Source organism: Stegostoma tigrinum, chromosome 6 (assembly GCF_030684315.1).
Source record: "Stegostoma tigrinum isolate sSteTig4 chromosome 6, sSteTig4.hap1, whole genome shotgun sequence".
In the NCBI taxonomy this organism is placed as follows: domain Eukaryota; kingdom Metazoa; phylum Chordata; class Chondrichthyes; order Orectolobiformes; family Stegostomatidae; genus Stegostoma; species Stegostoma tigrinum.
The window spans coordinates 639,152-659,633 of record NC_081359.1 but is presented as its reverse complement, the minus strand read 5'-3'; the positions used below and the strand labels follow the sequence as shown (position 1 = coordinate 659,633).

Here is a 20,482-nt window from a genome sequence, read left to right as displayed (position 1 = left end):
TAAATAGGGAGAGTGGGGGGAGGTGGACCGAAGATGGAGAGAAAAGAAGATAGGTGGAGAGGAGAGTATAGGTGAGGAGGTAGGGAGGGGATAGGTCAGTCCAGGGAAGACGGACAGGTCAAGGAGGGGGGTGAGGTTAGTAGGTAGGAGATGGAGGTGCGGCTTGGGGTGGGAGGAAGGGATGGCTGAGAGGAACATAGAACATAGAACATAGAACAGTACAGCACAGAACAGGCCCTTCAGCCCACAATGTTGTGCCGACCATTGATCCTCATGTATGCACCCTCAAATTTCTGTGACCATATACATGTCCAGCAGTCTCTTAAATGACCCCAATGACCTTGCTTCCACAACTGCTGCTGGCAACGCATTCCATGCTCACACAACTCTCTGCGTAAAGAACCTGCCTCTGACATCCCCTCTATACTTTCCACCAACCAGCTTAAAACTATGACCCCTCGTGCTAGCCATTTCTGCCCTGGGAAATAGTCTCTGGCTATCAACTCTATCTATGCCTCTCATTATCTTGTATACCTCAATTAGGTCCCCTCTCCTCCTCCTTTTCTCCAATGAAAAGAGACCGAGCTCAGTCAACCTCTCTTCATAAGATAAGCCCTCCAGTCCAGGCAGCATCCTGGTAAACCTCCTCTGAACCCTCTCCAAAGCATCCACATCTTTCCTATAATAGGGCGCCCAGAACTGGATGCAGTATTCCAAGTGCGGTCTAACCAAAGTTTTATAGAGCTGCAACAAGATCACACGAGTCTTAAACTCAGTCCCCCTGTTAATGAAAGCCAAAACACCATATGCATTCTTAACAACCCTGTCCACTTGGGTGGCCATTTTAAGGGATCTATGTATCTGCACACCAAGATCCCTCTGTTCCTCCACGCTGCCAAGAATCCTATCCTTAATCCTGTACTCAGCTTTCAAATTTGACCTTCCAAAATGCATCACCTCGCATTTATCCAGGTTGAACTCCATCTGCCACCTCTCAGCCCATCTCTGCATCCTGTCAATGTCCCGCTGCAGCCTACAACAGCCCTCTACACTGTCAACGACACCTCCGACCTTTGTGTCGTCTGCAAACTTGCTGACCCATCCTTCTATCCCCTCATCCAAGTCATTAATAAAAATTACAAACAGTAGAGGCCCAAGGACAGAGCCCTGTGGAACCCCACTCACCACTGACTTCCAGGCAGAATATTTTCCTTCTACTACCACTCGCTGTCTTCTGTTGGCCAGCCAATTCTGTATCCAAGCAGCTAAGTTCCCCTGTATCCCATTCCTCCTGACCTTCTGAATGAGGAAGAACAGGTTAGGGAGGCAGAGACAGGTTGGACTGATTTTGGGATGCAGTGCGTGGGGGGGAAGAGCTGGGCTGGGCTGGTTGTGTGGTTGATACCATTGGGCTGCAGGGTTCCCAAGCGGAATATGAGTTGCTGTTCCTGCAACCTTCGGGTGGCAGCATTGAGGCACTGCAGGAGGCCCATGATGGACATGTCATCTAAAGAATGGGAGGGGGAGTGGAAATGGTTTGTGACTGGAAGGTGCAGTTGTTTATTGCGAACTGAGCGGAGGTGTTCTGCAACAGGAACAGCAACTCATATTCCGCTTGAGAACCCTGCAGCGCAATGGTATCATCGTGGACTTCACCAGCTTCAAAATCTCCCCTTCCCCCACCGCATCCCAAAACCAGCCCAGCTCTTCCCCTCCACCCACTGCATCCCAAAACCAGTCCAAACTGTCTCTGCCTCCCTAACCTGTTCTTCCTCTCACCCATCCCTTCCTCCCACCCCAAGCCGCACCTCCATCTCCTACCTACTAACCTCACCCCACCTCCGTGACCTGTCCGTCTTCCCTGGACTGATCTATCCCCTCCCTACCTCCCCACCTATACTCTCCTCTCCACCTATCTTCTTTTCTCTCCATCTCCGGTCCGCCTCCCTCCTCTCTCCCTATTTATTCCAGAACCCTCACCCCATCCCCCTCTCTGATGAAGGGTCTAGGCCCGAAACGTCAGCTTTTGTGCTCCTGAGATGCTGCTGGGCCTGCTGTGTTCATCCAGCCTCACATTTTATTATCTTGGATTCTCCAGCATCTACAGTTCCCATTATCACTCACACATGCCTACAGTATTGGCTACATTTCCCTTCAACCTTAGAGAAAGGTCCCATGCTTATATTTGCCTATTCTAAGTTATTAGTTTTTATTTAGATATTAACATTAACAAAACAAAACTTTGCTGGTGAAGCTCAGCAGGCCTGGCAGCATCAATGGGAAGAAAGCAGATTTAACATTTTTGATTCCAATGACTTTTCATCAGAACTGTAAGCAGCAGTCTTAACCAATTGTCTCACATCAGTTATGTCTGAAAACATGATCAGCACAGAATATTCAAAGATACTTTGATATAATTTCATTAGAGCAAATTAGACTTTCGATTTCACGTTATTTGTGAAGGAATTTTATTCCATAAGCAGTGACATTGAAATACCAGAGTGGAAGAAGGACAACCAACAGGTAGGATTGATTTCATTAGCTTTCATGAATAGAGGGATGGAGTTCAAGAGCAGTGAAGTTATGCTCCAGTTATGGCCACAGCTAGAGCATTGTGTCCAGCTCTGGTCATTTCATCACAGGAAAGATGTGGAAATTTTGGAAAAGGTACAGAGCAAACTTACCAGAATGTTGCCTGGAATGGAGGGAAGGTCTCAAGAGGAAAGATTGAGAAAGCTAGGGCTTTTCTCTTTAGAACGATGAACAATGAGAGGTGATTTGATAGAGGTGTACAAAATGACCAGAGGTATAGATAGAGTGGACAGTCACAGACTTTTTCCTAGGGTGGAGATAGCTATTATGAGGGGACATAGTTTTAAAGTGAGTGGAGATAGGTATAAGGTAGACATCAGAGGTAGGTTCCTTACTCGAAGAGTGGTCAGAATGTGGAATGCATTGCCGGAGAGGATAGTGGAGTTGGCGTCATTAGGGGCATTTAAGTGGCTATTAGATAGGCATATGGATGATAGTATAAGGTAGGGGTGGAGGTTAGATAGACCTTAGGATTAGGGTAAAAGTTGGGCACGACATCATGGGCCGAAGGGCCTGAACTGTTCTGTACTGTTCTATGTTCTTTGTTCTAAGACTCTGAGGGCACATCGTCATGTGAAGAGATAACCCTTTAGATGTGGCATGAGGAGGAATTTCTGCAGCCAGAGGGTGGCAAATCTGTGAATTAATTTATGCAGAGGGCTGTGGAGGTCAAATCATTGAATGCCTTTAGCTCAAAAATAAATAAGTTCTTGATTATGAAGAGGATCAAGGGTTAGGGCAAGAAGGCGGGAGAATGAGATTGAGAAACATATCTGCCATGATTGAATGGCAGAGCAGACTCAAAGGGCTGAATGGAGACAGTAAGGAACCTAACATAAGGACTGCAGATGTTGGAAAGTTGGTTTGAGTTTCTGCATCTTTCAATTCTCAATCTTAGTGTTCCAACTAATTGTTTTTAGTCTGGAATGTACAACTAAAGGCTTTACACTGAGATTATGCATTTCCTCACTTTTCTCTTTTTTTTAATTTGGGAGAAAGTGTGTCACAAATCCAACTTTATCCAGAATTTCTGTATACAGAAAATAATAACTTCCAAACTATGGGTTTTTCACTGAAGGAAAAAAATTCCTGAATCTTCTAATTGAAAGCAAGTTAATGCTCCTCAATGCTTACTCTATCCACTCAAAAGTTTCATAATGCAAACAAATTCTCATTATGAAAGACTTACTGGAGCGATAATGATTTTTAAAAAAAATGCTTGGCTTCAGAAATACAGACAAATTAATCGTTGAGTTCCCTCAGATACACTGACAAAAACCCTACCTGTTACTAGTTCAACATCTAATCTCTAACATGTACTACACAACTGAAGTTAGTGACAGCCCAGGTTGTAAATTTTGGAATCTATTTCTTTGTTACAACTAGCTAGCTTGGGAGACTGGCTGACTGTCAGGTGCATAGGTCTATGGTATTAGGCTCCTGATGAGGAGCATAGAGGCAGGGACAGAAGATTTGGTATTGAAGAGAATACTCATGACAGAGAAGGGAGGTAGAGCAAGTGGGAAGGAAAGAAAGAAGATTGCATTGCAGAGTGTGGGGTTGCAGATTGTAATGGACCCCCTCAAGATATATTAAGAAGATAGCCTAGACCTTAACCTTTTTGTATTTTTAAGGTAATTGTCAGGTGGTACATTCCAGTTGCAATTCAATTGGTCAAACTACTTGACCTAAAGCAAAACACATTTTATTTTTATACTGTGGTTAAAATATAGGCAAAATAAAAATAAAAGTATTAGCTTCACTGTGACTCTGTTGAAATGTTTAACAAAATAATATATATTAATTACTACTAATTAATGGTTCTAAAATAGCAACATTCTATAAACACACCCTTGGCAAAGGAATATACAGTAAAACAGATTGTCTCAAATGCAATTCCAGTAGCAGGAAGAGAATCCCAGCTTTCAACAGTAACAGAGAGAGGAATAAAAGCTTCCATATTGAGCTTCAAGACCCCAGCAACTGCAGAAAGCTAAGGCTAAAAATCCTGCCTCTGTAGGCTCTTGACCCCACCCGTTCAGGCTGCTTTTATTGTTTCAACTTCTTTTTTAAAAAAAACAAGCCTCACAAGCTGATATCTTTATTGGCATTGAGCAGATAGCTTTGCACATCTGTCTCAACATTTCTTCAAACAAAGAAACTAGGACAAGCTACAACACTTAGAGACATAGTGTGATCTCAAGGATATTAGCAGGAGTAGAGGGGAGCAGATGGTGGTGGAGTCCACAGAGATGGAGAGCACAGAGGGAAAGATTGTCTGATCAAATCTGATAAAGAAAAATAATTGTCAAAAGATAGTGAGATAGTAAGAACTATAGATGCAGGAGTCAGAGATAACAAAGCATGGAAATGGAGGAACACAGCAGGCCAGGCAGCATCAGAGGAACAGAAAAGCTGAAATTTCTGGTTGGGGCCCTTCTTCAGAGAGTTCTGAAGAAGGGTCCTGACCTGAAACAACACGGTGTGAAGCTGGATGAACACAGACCAAGCAGCATCAGAGGAGCAGAAAAGCTTGATGCTTTGGGTTGTTTATCTCAAGAGAGTTGGAATATAAAAGCAGCGATGTGCTTCTGAGACTTTATAAAGCTCTAGTTACCGCCCCATTTAGAATACTCTGTCCAATTTTGGGCCCCACACCTCAGGAAGGACATACTGGCAGTGTCCAGCGGAGATTCACACAGATGATCCCTGGAATGGTAGGTTTAACGTATGATGAATGGCTAAGGATCCTGGGATTGTATTCATTAGAGTTTAGAAGGTTGAGGGAAGATCTAATAGAAACTTATCTATCTAATAGATAATGTATGTCTTAGAAGGGGTGGACGCTGGGAAGTTGTTTCATTTAGGCGGGGAGACTAGGACCTGTGGGCACAGCCTTAACATTAGAGGGGGTAAATTTAGAATGGAAATGAGGAGACATTTCTTCAGCCAGAGAGTGGTGGGCCTGTGGAATTCACTGCAACGGAGCGCAGTGGAGGCCAGGACGCTAAATGTCTTCAAGGCAGAGATTGATAAATTCTTGATCTTGCAAGGAATTAAGGGCTACGGGGAGAGTGCGGGTAAGTGGAGTTGAAATGCCCATCAGCCATTATTAAATGGCGGAGTGGACTCAATGGGCTGAATGGCCTAACTTCCAGTCCTGTGTCTTATGGTTTTATGGGACCCTCCTTCATTTCTGAAGAAGGGTCCCGACCCGAAACGTCAAGCTTCCCTGCTCCTCTGATGCTGCCTGGCCCGCTGTGTTCCTCCAGCTCCACGCTTTGTTATCAAAAGATAGTGATGGGTTCGAGGTTTGGTCAGATTTTAGGATCCAGCTAAGAATGGCTAATAAATAGGAGGAGGCAATGACCTAGTAGCATTATCGCTGGACTGTTAATCTAGAGATCTGGATTACGTTCCAGGGACCAACGTTCAAATCCCAACACAGCAGATGGTGGAATATAAATTCAAAAAAAGTATCTGGAATTAAGAATCTAATGATGACCATGAATCCACTGCTGATTTTTGGGAAAAGACTTGTCTAGTTCACTAATGTTCTTTAGGGAAGGGAACTGCCATCCTTACCCAGTCTGGCCTACGTGTGACTCCAGACCCACAGCAATGTGGTTGACTTAGGGATGGGCAATAAATGCTGCCTGGTCAGCAACAGCCACCTCCTGTTAACAATTTTTTTTTTAAATGGGCAGTAGTAATATAAAAACACATTGTAAGAGCTTTGTCAGTTATTTAAATCCAAACACTGCAACTAAAGTTAGTGTTGGTGTGGTAATAAATAACTCAGGGCAATTGATAATGGAGACACGGAAATGGCAAGCTGTTGAACAGATGCTTTGTGTTTACTTTCCCTGGAGGAGATTTAGGAAACTTCCCAAGCAAACCTGTGAGTAAAGAGAAGAAAGGGAGAGAGGAACATAAAAGAATTACCATTATCAACAAAAAAGATGTCGGGAAGGCTAAGTGACATAAAGGGTGACAAGCCTCCAAGCCTTATATCCTCAGAGATTATAAAAAAAGTGGAAACAAAAATTAGGATATTGATTACAATCTTCCAAAATTACTTAGATTCTAGAAAGGTCCTTGCAAATTGGTAATTTGTAAATAACAAATGTAATATCTTTATGCAAAGAAGGAAAGGGTTAGAAAGTAGAAAACTATTGGCCGGTTAGCCTAACATCTGTAATTGAGAAATTCTGGAATCATTATTGAGGAGAATATATCAAAATACTTAGAAAATCATAACCTGATCAGACAGATTTCAAATGGATGTTAGGGAATTAAATTATGTTTAATTTATTTGACCTTTTAATAAATAACAAACAAGATTCATAAAGGGGAATGGTGAATGTGGTGCAACTGGATTGGCAAAAAACATTTAATAATGTGCTACATCAAAGATTATCAGACAAGGTAGGAGTTTGGGATTTAAAGAGTATCATGTTAACATGGAACAAGAATTGATTAGATGACGAAAAGCAGGCAATAGGGGTAAATTTTCTGGGTGGAATCATTTTTTGCCAAGACCACCACTAGATTGGCTGAAGCCAGCAGCAAGGAGACAATGAAACAGCTAACATGACAACCAGCAAGGGAGCTGCAATGGCCAGGAGGCCCTGTCACTGTAGCTTGATGCTATAATCACCATTACATCATGCAAAGGCCATCAGCTGTCATCTCTGCCTGTCACCTTGCTGTTGGAAACATCTATTCCATTTTTGGGTTGGCAAGCTGTAGCCACTAAAGCACAAACAACATCAATGCTGCAGCATCAATTATTTCCAATTGACATCAATGATTAGGACAAAGGTAACCAAATGTATGGATGCTACCGAAATAGCTCGGAAAGTAAGTTGTCAAGAGACAACAGAGAGTCTGCAAAGAGATATAAATAAGTTTGAAAAATAATGGGTAAAATATCTGCTGATGGGTGATAACATTGAAAAGTATACATTTGTCCACCTTGGTGACTTCTTTAAACAAGCACAATGGCTGATCTCAGTAGAACAGCGCAACCACAGTGCCATGAATCATAGAAAGTTTGTACACAGGTACAAATGTAGGATCAAGGACCTTAGGGCCATTAGCTAATCAGTCCAGAGGATAAAGCATATTAACATTTATGAACTACTATATTATATCATTGTGAATGTTTGGCTGGATTTCAAAAAATACAATTATCTAAGCAGAGAGTTTTGTGTTCACCATTTGCTTGAGAATTTAAAGTGTCTATTAAAGGTTTATCTGTCTTTGATATGGGGCCTGAATACAAAAGAGCTTGTATTTGTAAAGAATTTACCATGAGAAGATTTATAATTTTTAGGCGGACTTCGCGAATGGAAGATTTTTCTTTCATTATCAAGCATGTATTAGTGAAGTTACTCTCTGTAATTGGCTTCACTTGATGTCATTTCATCTCAAAGAAGATTTATTTTGAAAGCCTGTTCTCTTGAATTAGATTGGCATTTTCAGTGTAATACTGTTGGCTTCAACCCCACCACATTACCATAACTCACCACCTGGAGTTACCTACCTGTGGCTCTTGCCTCCTTCCAACTGAAATATTACCATTGTAATAACCCCATTGTTAAGAGCTTGGAAGAAAAGGCATTTGTTAAGTGTGTGCACAAGAACATTTTCTCATTCAATAAGTGGATGTACCTCCTAGAGAAGGAGCAAAACCTGACCTTCTCTTGGGAAATAAGGCAGGGCAAGAGACTGAGATGTCAATGGGAGCACTCTGGGACAAGAGATCATAATTCTATTCATTTTAAAATACTGATGGAAGAGCATAAACCAGATCAAAAAGTTAAAGTTCTCAATTGGAGTAAGGCCAATTGTGAATGTATTAGGCAGGAAATTTCATAAGTTGATTGTGAAAGGGCTATTCACAGTTAAAGGGATAGTTGGGAATTGGAAGATCGTCTAAGATGGGATAACCAGAGTCCAGAGATAGTATATCCCTGTCTGTGTGAAGGGCAAGTCTGGAAAATGTAGGGAATGCTGGATGACTAGAGAAATTGAGGCTCTGGTCAAGAAAAAGCAAGAGGCATATGGTAGATATAGACAGCTGAGATCAAGTGAATCCCTCAAGGAGTAAAAGGACAGCAGGAGTATACTTAAGACAGAAGACAGGAGAGAATAAAAGGGGCATGAGATAGCTTTGGGAAATAGGTTAAGGAGAATCCAAAGGGGTTCTCCTGTGCATTATGGGCAAAAGGGTAATAAGGGAGACAATAGAATCAATATGCCCAAGGCCATGAATGTCATGTTACAGTGAATGGCAGGACTTCTGTAGTACAATGGGTGTGTCCGTGTCTCTTAGCCAGGAGGTCCAGTCTCAAGTCCTATTTGCCTGGGGTGTATGTCATATATGTCTGAACAGGTTGATTTAAATGAAGAGTAAGCACATTGGTGCAACTTTAAAGAAGATTTACATTAAATGGGGAGGGCTGTTGTGGCTCAGTGTTAATACCCCTGGTCTGGTCAGAAGGTCCTGGTTCAGGTCTCACCTTCTCCAGACATGTATCGTAATATATCTGAACAGGGGCATGACTGACTTGTATTTGTATCATCTTTTCCACCATCAATGGACACCATAAAGCACTTTCCAGGCAACAAAGGTTTTTTTTAAGAGCTCTATGGCACCGTGGTAGTGTTCTACCTCTGCTTCAAAAGATCTGGGTTCAAGGTGGAGATAATAGGAACCGCAGATGCTGGAAAATCCGAGATAACAAGGTATGGAGTTGGATGAACACAGCAGGCCATGCATGCATCTTAGGAGCAGGATGGCTGACGTTTCGGGCCTAGACCCTTCATCAGAAATGTGGAGGGGGAGAGGGTTCTGAAATAAATAGGGAGAGGGCAAGGCAGATCAAAGATGGGTAGAGGAGAAGATAGGCAGAGAGGAGACAGCCAAGTTAAAGAGGTGGGGATGGAGCCAATAAAGATGAGTGTAGGTGGGGAGGTAGGGAGGAGATAGGTCAGTCCACGGAGGACGGATAGGCCAGGGGCGCGGAATGAGGTTAGTAGGAAGGAAATGGAGGTGCAGCTTGAGGTGGGAGGAGGGGATAGGTGAGAGGAAGAACAGTTTAGGTAGGCAGGGAAGAGTAGGTCTGGTTTGGGTATGCAGTAGAGGGAGGGGAGACTTTGAAGCTTGTGAAATCCATATCGATACCATTGGGCTGCAGGGTTCCCAAGCGGAATATGAGTTGCTGTTCCTGCAACCTTCGGGTGGCAGTGTTGTGGCACTTCGGGAGGCCCATGATGCCCATGTCATCTAAAGAATGGAAGGGGGAATTGAAATGCTTTGTGACTGGGAGGTGCAGTTGTTTCTTGCGAACCAAGCGTAGGTGGTCTGCAAAGCAGTCCCCAAACCTCCGCTTGGTTTCCCCAATGTAGAGGGAGCCACACCGGGTACATTGGAGACAGTATACCACATTGGCAGATGTGCAGGTGAACATCTGCTTGATGTGGAAAGTCTTCTTGGGGCCTGGGATGGGGGTGAGGGAGGAGGTGTGGGGGCAGGTGTAGCACCTCCTGAGGTTGCAAGGGTAAATGCCGGATGTGGTGGAGTTGGAGGGGAGTGTGGAGCAGACAAGGGAGTCCCAGAGAGAGTGGTCCCTCCGGAAGGCAGACAAGGGTAGGGTTGGAAAAATGTCTTTCCTGGTCGGGTTGGATTGTAGATGGAGGAAGTGTTGGAGGATGATGCGTTGTATCCGGAGGTTGGTGGGGTGGTATGTGAGGACTAGGGGGATTCTCTTTTGGTGGTTATTGTGGGGACTGGGTGTGAGGGATGAGTTGTTGGAAATGAGGGAGACACAGTCGAGGGCATTCTCAACCACTGCGGGGAGGGGTGGTGTGGAAGTTGCTGTCCTTGAAAAATGAGGACATCTGAGATGTACAGGAGCGGAATGCTTCATCCTGGAAGCAGATGCGGCAGAGGCAAAGGAATTGGAAATGGGGGATGGCAATTCTGCAGGAAGGTGGGTGGGAGGAGGTGCATTCTAGGTAGATGCAGGAGTCAAAGATAATAAAATGTGAGGCTGGATGAACACAGCAGGCCAAGCAGCATCTCAGGAGCACAAAAGCTGACGTTTCGGGCCTAGACCCTTCATCAGAGAGGGGGATGGGGGGAGGGAACTGGAATAAATAGGGAGAGAGGGGGAGGCGGACCGAAGATGGAGAGTAAAGAAGATAGGTGGAGAGAGTGTAGGTGGGGAGGTAGGGAGGGGATAGGTCAGTCCAGGGAAGACGGACAGGTCAAGGAGGTGGGATGAGGTTAGTTGGTAGCTGGGGGTGCGGCTTGGGGTGGGAGGAAGGGATGGGTGAGAGGAAGAACCGGTTAGGGAGGCAGAGACAGGTTGGACTGGTTTTGGGATGCAGTGGGTGGGGGGGAAGAGCTGGGCTGGTTGTGTGGTGCAGTGGGGGGAGGGGATGAACTGGGCTGGTTTAGGGATGCAGTAGGGGAAGGGGAGATTTTGAAACTGGTGAAGTCCACATTGATACCATTGGGCTGCAGGGTTCCCAGGCGGAATATGAGTTGCTGTTCCTGCAACCTTCGGGTGGCATCATTGTGGCACTGCAGGAGGCCCATGATGGACATGTCATCAAGAGAATGGGAGGGGGAGTGGAAATGGTTTGCGACTGGGAGGTGCAGTTGTTTGTTGCGAAATGAGCGGAGGTGTTCTGCAAAACGGTCCCCAAGCCTCCGCTTGGTTTCCCCAATGTAGAGGAAGCCGCACCGGGTACAGTGGATGCAGTATACCACATTGGCAGATGTGCAGGTGAACCTCTGCTTAATGTGGAATGTCATCTTGGGGCCTGGGATGGGGGTGAGGGAGGAGGTGTGGGGACAAGTGTAGCATTTCTTGCGGTTGCAGGGGAAGGTGCCGGGTGTGGTGGGGTTGGAGGGCAGTGTGGAGCGAACAAGGGAGTCACGGAGAGAGTGGTCTCTCCGGAAAGCAGACAGGGGAGGGGATGGAAAAATGTCTTGGGTGGTGGGGTCGGATTGTAAATGGCGGAAGTGTCGGAGGATAGTGCGTTGTATCCGGAGGTTGGTAGGGTGGTGTGTGAGAACGAGGGGGATCCTCTTGGGGCGGTTGTGGTGGGGGCGGGGTGTGAGGGATGTGTCGCGGGAAATGCGGGAGACGCGGTCAAGGGCGTTCTCGATCACCGTGGGGGGAAAGTTGTGGTCCTAAAAGAACTTGGACATCTGGGATGTGCGGGAGTGGAATGTCTTATCGTGGGAGCAGATGCGGCGGAGGCGGAGGAATTGGGAATAGGGGATGGAATTTTTGCAGGAGGGTGGGTGGGAGGAGGTGTATTCTAGGTAGCTGTGGGAGTCGGTGGGCTTGAAATGGACATCAGTTACAAGCTGGTTGCCTGAGATGGAGACTGAGAGGTCCAGGAAGGTGAGGGATGTGCTGGAGATGGCCCAGGTGCCACATCCCACATGTCCAAGTTCTTTAAGGACCACAACTTTCCCCCCACGGTGATCGAGAACGCCCTTGACCGCGTCTCCCGCATTTCCCGCGACACATCCCTCACACCCCGCCCCCGCCACAACCGCCCCAAGAGGATTCCCCTCGTTCTCACACACCACCCTACCAACTTCCGGATACAACGCATTATCCTCCGACACTTCCGCCATTTACAATCCGACCCCACCACCCAAGACATTTTTCCATCCCCTCCCCTGTCTGCTTTCCGGAGAGACCACTCTCTCCGTGACTCCCTTGTTCGCTCCACACTGCCCTCCAACCCCACCACACCCGGCACCTTCCCCTGCAACCGCAGGAAATGCTACACTTGTCCCCACACCTCCTCCCTCACCCCCATCCCAGGCCCCAAGATGACATTCCACATTAAGCAGAGGTTCACCTGCACATCTGCCAATGTGGTATACTGCATCCACTGTACCCGGTGCGGCTTCCTCTACATTGGGGAAACCAAGCGGAGGCTTGGGGACCGCTTTGCAGAACACCTCCGCTCATTTCGCAACAAACAACTGCACCTCCCAGTCGCAAACCATTTCCACTCCCCCTCCCATTCTCTTGATGACATGTCCATCATGGGCCTCCTGCACTGCCACAATGATGCCACCCGAAGGTTGCAGGAACAGCAACTCATATTCCGCCTGGGAACGCTGCAGCCATATGGTATCAATGTGGACTTCACCAGTTTCAAAATCTCCCCTTCCCCCACTGCATCCCTAAACCAGCCCAGTTCATCCCCTCCCCCCACTGCACCACACAACCAGCCCAGCTCTTCCCCCCCACCCACTGCATCCCAAAACCAGTCCAACCTGTCTCTGCCTCCCTAACCGGTTCTTCCTCTCACCCATCCCTTCCTCCCACCCCAAGCCGCACCCCCAGCTACCTACTAACCTCATCCCACCTCCTTGACCTGTCCGTCTTCCCTGGACTGACCTATCCCCTCCCTACCTCCCCACCTACACTCTCTCCACCTATCTTCTTTACTCTCCATCTTCGGTCCACCTCCCCCTCTCTCCCTATTTATTCCAGTTCCCTCCCCCCATCCCCCTCTCTGATGAAGGGTCTAGGCCCGAAACGTCAGCTTTTGTACTTCTGAGATGCTGCTTGGCCTGCTGTGTTCATCCAGCCTCACATTTTATTATCTTGGAATCTCCAGCATCTGCAGTTCCCATTATCTCAGATGCAGGAGTCAGTTGGCTTGAAATGGATATCGGTTCCTAGGTCGTTGCCCGAGATGGAGACAGTGAGGTCCAGGAAAGTGAGGGATGTCTCGGAGATGATCCGGGTGAACTTAAGGTTGGGTTGGAAGGTGTTGGTGAAGTGAATGAACTGTTTGAGGTCCCCGTGGGCGCATGAGGCAGCACTGATACAGTCATCAATGTAACGGAGGAAGAGGTGGGGTTTAGGGCAAGTGTAGGTACGGAAGAGGGATTGTTCCACATAACCTACAAAAAGGCAGGCATAGCTTGGGCCCATGCGGGTATCCATGGCCACCCCCTTTGTCTGTAGGAAGTGGGAGGAATTGAAAGAAGTTTTTGAGGGTGAGGATGAGTTCGGCTAGGCAGATGAGTATATCGGTGGAGGGGGACTGGTCAGGCCTGCGGGACAGGAAGAAGTGGAGGGCCTTTCGGCCATCTGCATGGGGAATGCACATGTATAGGGACTGGATGTCCGTAGTAAAAAATGAGATGTTGGGGACCAGGGAATTAGAAGTTCTGGAGGAGGTGGAGGGCGTGGGTGGTGTCACGGACGTAGGTTGGGAGTTCCTGGACCAAGGGGGAGAAAATGGAGTCCAGTTAGGTGGAGATGAGTTCGGTGGGGCAGGAACAGGCAGAGACAATGGATCGACCAGAGGAGGCAGGCTTGAGGATTTTGGGAAGGAGATAGAAGCGGGCGGTGTGGTGTTGGGGAACAATGAAGTTTGAGGCTGTGGGTGGGAACTCACCTGAGATGATGAGGTTGTGAATGGTTTGGGAGATGACGGTTTGGTGCTTGGGGCTGGGATCATGATCCAGGGGCTGGTAGGAGGAGGTATCGGAGAGTTGGCGCCTAGCCTCAGCGATGTAGAAGTCAGTGCGCCATGCTACAACTGCACCTCCCTTGTTCGTGTCTCCCCTCCCCCTACCATATCCCAAAAACCAGCCTTGCTTGTCCCCGCCTCCCTAATCCATTCTTCCTCTCACCTATCCCTTCCTCCCATCTCAAGCCATTTCCTACCTACTAACCTCATTCCACCCCCTTGACCTGTCCATCCTCCCTGGACTGACCTATCTCCTCCCTACCTCCCCACCTACGCTCACCTCTACAGGCTCCATCCCCACCTCTTTAACTTGTCTGTCTCCTCTCCACCTGTCTTCTCCTCTATCCATCTTCGATCCACCTCTCCCTCTCTCCCTACTTATTTCAGAACCCTCTTCCCCTTCCCAATTTCTGATGAAGTGTCCAGACCCCGAAATGTCAGCTTTTGTGCTCCTGAGATGCTGCTTGGCCTGCTGTGTTCATCCAGCTCCACACTTTGTTGTCTCGGATTCAAGTTACACCTACGTCAGATGTCGGAACAGGTTGTTTTAAAAAATCTAAAATCTAAACCCCCCGAATATGGGTTAACCCAAATTTCATCTTATGAATCCTTCTTAACCACTTCTGAAATTCTCCTGCACGGAAAGAATCTGTAGACAATTAATAATGTGGCAGTACGGTTTACATCTTTTCTGGTTTTTACTTCCATTGATATTAGTATGAATGATTAGTATCCAATCTTGTTCTGGCAAAATTCATGCCTGTTATCTTCAATTGACATGTTTCGATATATGTTGCAGCTGTTTTGCAAACAATAACATGATCTCCCTTCTAATTTTCAGGGCAGCATAAATATCTGTGTGCTGGAAGGAACGATTGCATCATTGACAAAATTCGAAGGAAGAACTGCCCAGCCTGCCGCCTCAGAAAGTGTTATCAAACTGGAATGGTGTTAGGAGGTAAGAGAAAAAAATTCTTCGATATAAGTCAAAACAGGTAAACAGACCGAATGTTTTCTGCATCCCAGCAAGATTGTATTGACAACTTTTGATGTGTACATGTAGAATTATAAGTGAGTGTATATTATTTAATGGAACTAAAAATTATATTCCTTACCCAGTGAACCTGTAATTCACACAAGTAGAAACTGGATGGATAGTAAGTGTGAAATTTCACCAAATATTTTAATCTTTTCTGCTGATGTTCTCCAGTTTGCCATGCCACTTATACAACACATCAAGTAAGATTATGCCATTTTGAAAGTGTTGATTGTATTTAAAAACATGAAGTGTGGCACAACTTTTTTTTACGGTAGGGTTATCAAATCACATTCCAACATCTCACTTCCTGTTTTTTTATGTCACTCGTGTGTCATTACTGAAGTGTGTTACTGAGGAGTGTGCAGTACTAGAAGAAAATTAAGTTATGCCACCCATCAAGTTTTCAGTGTTTGATTTTACAATTCCATTTTAATGGACAGAAGTCCATTTAATAAAATGTGGATAGAGCAGACTTTCTAAATGGAGCTTTGCCATTTAATCGCACTAAAATTCTGACAGAAATTCTAATACAATTACCATGGAATTCTGAAGTAGATTTTTAAAGTAATTTTCTTATAATCTTTGGGAATTGTGGTCTAGATATCAATTAGTTTGTGAACCCTTCTCAGCTGTATTCAGATATGAAAATGGATCTGGGTGAAATTTGCAATTTTCATGTTCACTTAGCAATACTCAGAATCATTTCAGATCAGTTCAGAGAGATTGCAATTTCTACAGCATTTTCTTCAAGGTGGCTCATAACCTGTCAATAATGAATTGAACTCATGATTTGCAAGTTGCAAGCATTAAAGCAACTCAAGCTAACTTGAGCCACTTGCGTTTGCATTTTTAAAATTAATGAATTGTATGCGTACAATGGGACAATTTGTCCATTATACTTTTTGTACATATATGCACTTCTTTGGAAATTATGGCAATTGTTTATGCTCCTCCCTTTTGCATGAACTGATGATACCAGTGACTGGAAGAAAGTGTTGGCTGTAAATAGGTAGGTACTTTAAAAACAACAAAGAGCAATGCACTTCCTGTGTCGTTTAGTAACTGTCTATTTGTTGAAACGGGGATCTTTGTCTGAGTTAACTGGCTATCTGGTGAAGCATGAAACCAGCTTGTCAGGTTGGCTCTTTGCAATTTTTGTCTGACCCTGTATACCGTGTTTACATTTCATCAGCTGGAGTAACACTGACAGCATTATCAGAGTGAAGCTGGAGGGCAGCTATCCTTACACTGACCATTGACATCTTGGCAATCTAGGGCAATGCGCACCTGCAGTCACTTTCTATCAATTGAGTAAAGCAGCTGGAACAATTAATATGTTCCAGTTGTAGAAATAAAAAAAAAGATTGTTTCATAACTAGCTATGAAAAGTTAATAATCAGATCCTGATGACCCAATGAGTAAAGGCACCACCTAAAGTAACACTGTACAGTGCATGATGCAAGTTCAATTCCTACCCTGTGCTGAAATTTTACAATAACAAAAGGAAGATTAACAATAGGAAGTGTAACAGAGGCTGGTAAGCATTAAACATTCGGCTGCTGGAGGCTTCCAATGTTTCTCACTCATACCCTTCATGGGATTTACACCTACTCTCCCAGTTTCAGAAAAACACAATGCCTTTAGTACCAACTAACCTGGTTTTTGAGTTTCTCAAAACTAAGCCCTTTGATGTTGTGCAGTTTGGATATAAGACTGCCAGCACACACTGTACTCTCAAACCTGTACAGCTGAGAGAGCAGAGGGAGCCTTTAGCCCCTTTCTCAGGATTAAAGGACTAAACTCATACTTAGATTGCAGAGGATGAACACAATGTGCCTCAAACACCATGTACCACATGTTAATGTTTAACTGTGCATTATGTTTGAAGCTGTGCATTTTTGATTAACAGAACATGGCCATCTTTTTGAAAAGAAAGACCATGAATTGAGCTACTTGGGCAGGAAGAGTACTCTTTCAAGCAGAGAAGCTTTAAGTGGGATCTTGAGCAGGCATCGGGGTCCTCTCTTGATGGTCTTCCAAAGGAAGACCCACCGAGCACCAGCCAATTTAGCAATGCCAGGTGTCTCCCGTCAAAGGATCATGGAGGACCCAGAACAAGAGTGATGAGGGGTTCAGGGAGGACGTGGCTCCTTAATTTGAGTATCATGGAGAGGAGGGAGGTGACTCCCAGCGATTGCTCCCCCCAACCTCCCTGACAGCCAGTGCATTTGTTTAATCAGGCACCAATTGCTTTTTGATAGAGAGCCCTACACACCTCATCTCCACCTAGAGGTGACAAGCAGCCACGGTCTCTGTTTCACCCGTCACTCCTAAAGAATGGCAACAGGCCCACTGTTATAGGCTAGACCAAAACCCCTCAAAACCTATCAGAAGATAGGCGAGCCCCTAACAATGATCTTATTTTAAGGCAAGTGCAAGGTGCTATGTTCTAGGTGTAATTCGATTGGCTACACTACTAAGCTTTAAGTAATACACATTTTTACACCACAGTTAAAATGCAAACAAAAAAGGCATAATTTTAACTCTACAAAGATACTTAGTAAAAAGGATATATTTAACTACTGCTCATCAACTGTTCCAATATAGCAGCATCCCATAAACACCCCCTTGCCAAAGGCAAATTCAGCAAAACAGATTTCTCTCACTTGTTATCTCCTCTCATCCAGGAGAAAGGGAAAACTGACAAAGTGAAACTACCAGCAGAGAGAAAGAAAGAGAGAGCTGTATCTAGCAGCTTCAACTCCAACTCCAAAGAAACAACTAACTTTAATGAGTGAAAGCGAAAACTAAAACTCTGGGTCTATGTGAACATGACTCCACCCAGTCGTGCTTCTTTTGTCTAATTTTAAAAATCAAAAGCTATTTACTCTGCTTTCCATGGAGCTGATAACTCAGTACCGGGTTTACAACATTTTAAAAGCACACATTGTCACACCACCAGCTACTGGACAAATCCCAGTAGCATTGGGCTAAGGCCATTTCATTGCCTTTAATTGGCTATGTAAGGACCTCAGTTAGTGGCAGCATAGGAGGGTCAACTGTCGAAGTTAGTCCTAGTATTTAATTCTGCTGGAGCTGAGAAGATTGGGGTTTGGCTACGCAACAACCCCTGGGATAGTAGGAACTGCAGATGCTGGAGAATCTGATATAAAAAGGTGTAGAGCTGAATGAACACATCAGGCCAAGCAGCATTTTAAGAGCAGGAAAGCTGATGTTTCAGGAGATTTCTAAAGAAGGGCCGAGGGACAAAACGTCAGCTTTCCTGCTCCTCTGATGCTGATTGGCCTGCTGTGTTCATCCAGCTCTACACCTTGTTATTCCATCAAGTTTCCTTCCTGCTTCTAAGCTCGCCACCTAACACAGGTGAATTTTCCACCTATGTAAATATATTAAATTCTACATCTTAAATGCAATAAGCCAGATTTGATCTTTAGAACCAGTATGATTGTTTATATAATTTGCAACATATTTGCAAATGCAAATATTGGAAATGTTTGCATGGTAATGTATCTTGCACATAATTACGAAAACAGAATGGCCTTCAACAACACCAACCAAGTGGAGGCTTGGGGACCGCTTTGCAGAACACCTCCGCTCGGTTCGCAATAAACAACTGCACCTCCCAGTCGCAAGCCATTTCCACTCCCCCTCCCATTCTTTAGATGACATGTCCATCATGGGCCTCCTGCAGTGCCACAGTGATGCCACCCGAAGGTTGCAGGAACAGCAAATCATATTCCGCTTGGGAACCCTGCAGCCCAATGGTATCAATGTGGACTTCACCAGCTTCAAAATCTCCCCTTCCCCCACCGCATCCCAAAACCAGCCCAGTTCGTCCCCTCCCCCCACTGCACCACACAACCAGCCCAGCTCTTCCCCTCCACCCACTGCATCCCAAAACCAGTCCAACCTGTCTCTGCCTCCCTAACCTGTTCTTCCTCTCACCCATCCCTTCCTCCCACCCCAAGCTGCACCTCCATCTCCTACCTACTAACCTCATCCCACCTCCTTGACCTGTCCGTCTTCCCTGGGCTGACCTATCCCCTCCCTACCTCCCCACCTATACTCTCCTCTCCACCTATCTTCTTTTCTCTCCATCTTCGGTCCGCCTCCCCCTCTCTCCCTATTTATTCCAGAACCCTCACCCCATCCCCCTCTCTGATGAAGGGTCTAGGCCCGAAACGTCAGCTTTTGTGCTCCTGAGATGCTGCTGGGCCTGCTGTGTTCATCCAGCCTCACATTTCGAACCTTGGATTCTCCAGCATCTGCAGTTCCCATTATCACATGTTTTGAGTAATACACCTTTAGTATACTTTAACTTTTGAATATTTAATCACAAAGACTTTTGATTTTACTCAACAATTTTCTTTCAGAATCTAAACCAGTGTTGACTGGACCAGTTTAGAACATAAATTGAAACTGGCCCAGTTGAATTTGTTTCAGTGGCGGAAACTGGCAGGGGACTTTGAACACCCAAGAGCAAAGTTTGGGAGATCAGAGGCAAGGTCCGCATGAATTCCTGAAAATCAGGCGAAGTGATCCCATTGACTGAGGCTCCATGGTAACAGTACACAGTTCCAAAATTAATTATATGTAGATAATAAAATGTGAGGCTGGATGAACACAGCAGGCTCAGCAGCATCCCAGGAGCTCTGAGATGCTGTTGGGCCTGCTGTGTTCATCCAGCCTCACATTTTATTATCTTGGATTCTCCAGCATCTACAGTTCCCATTATCACTCCAAAATTAATTAATTGGTCTGAGTGCTGAAAATTGTGATTACAGTTTTGCCAATCACAAAAGCTTAAGAGAATATAACATTTTTGAAGGACATTTCATTCAAATACCTTCTCTAAAAGGTCATGAATTGCATCATCACCATAAACTAACACCACTGTAAACTGGAAACATTATTAGCTGGAAAAAGAAAGAATTTTAGTGTCAGGTTGAATATCTCACTCACAAGTAAACTTCAAACCTTAAATCAGCTGGCCTGCAACCCCTTCTGATATACAAAGGATAAAAAGAAGTTTTATTAACAGTGTTGCGTACATTCCTTATAACTAGAAAATCAAAGTGAGAATTGACACAGATCAACAAATAGCTGAAATTACAACGATTTAATTTTCCTCGCAGACATCTGAGCATGCCAGTCAGTCAATTCTCAAATTAATGCAAAACATAACTTTCACTGACTTTATATATCATAGCAACTGTCAGAAATATGTCACTGTGGTATTAGAGTAAGTTAATTTTTTTTTAACTTTCACTTCTGAGCTCTGGTTTTGAGAGGTTCTAT

General features: G+C 45.1%; 1 protein-coding gene across 1 annotated transcript in view; it reads left to right on the top strand.

The window, feature by feature from the left end:
• Nucleotides 1-20,482, top strand: part of LOC125453666 (progesterone receptor-like) — a 272,041-nt gene that overhangs the window by 146,360 nt on the left and 105,199 nt on the right. The window contains exon 4 of the mRNA XM_048533513.2: nt 14,966-15,082. Coding sequence (XP_048389470.2) covers nt 14,966-15,082 — 117 coding nt within the window. The remainder of the gene's footprint in view (nt 1-14,965; nt 15,083-20,482) is intronic.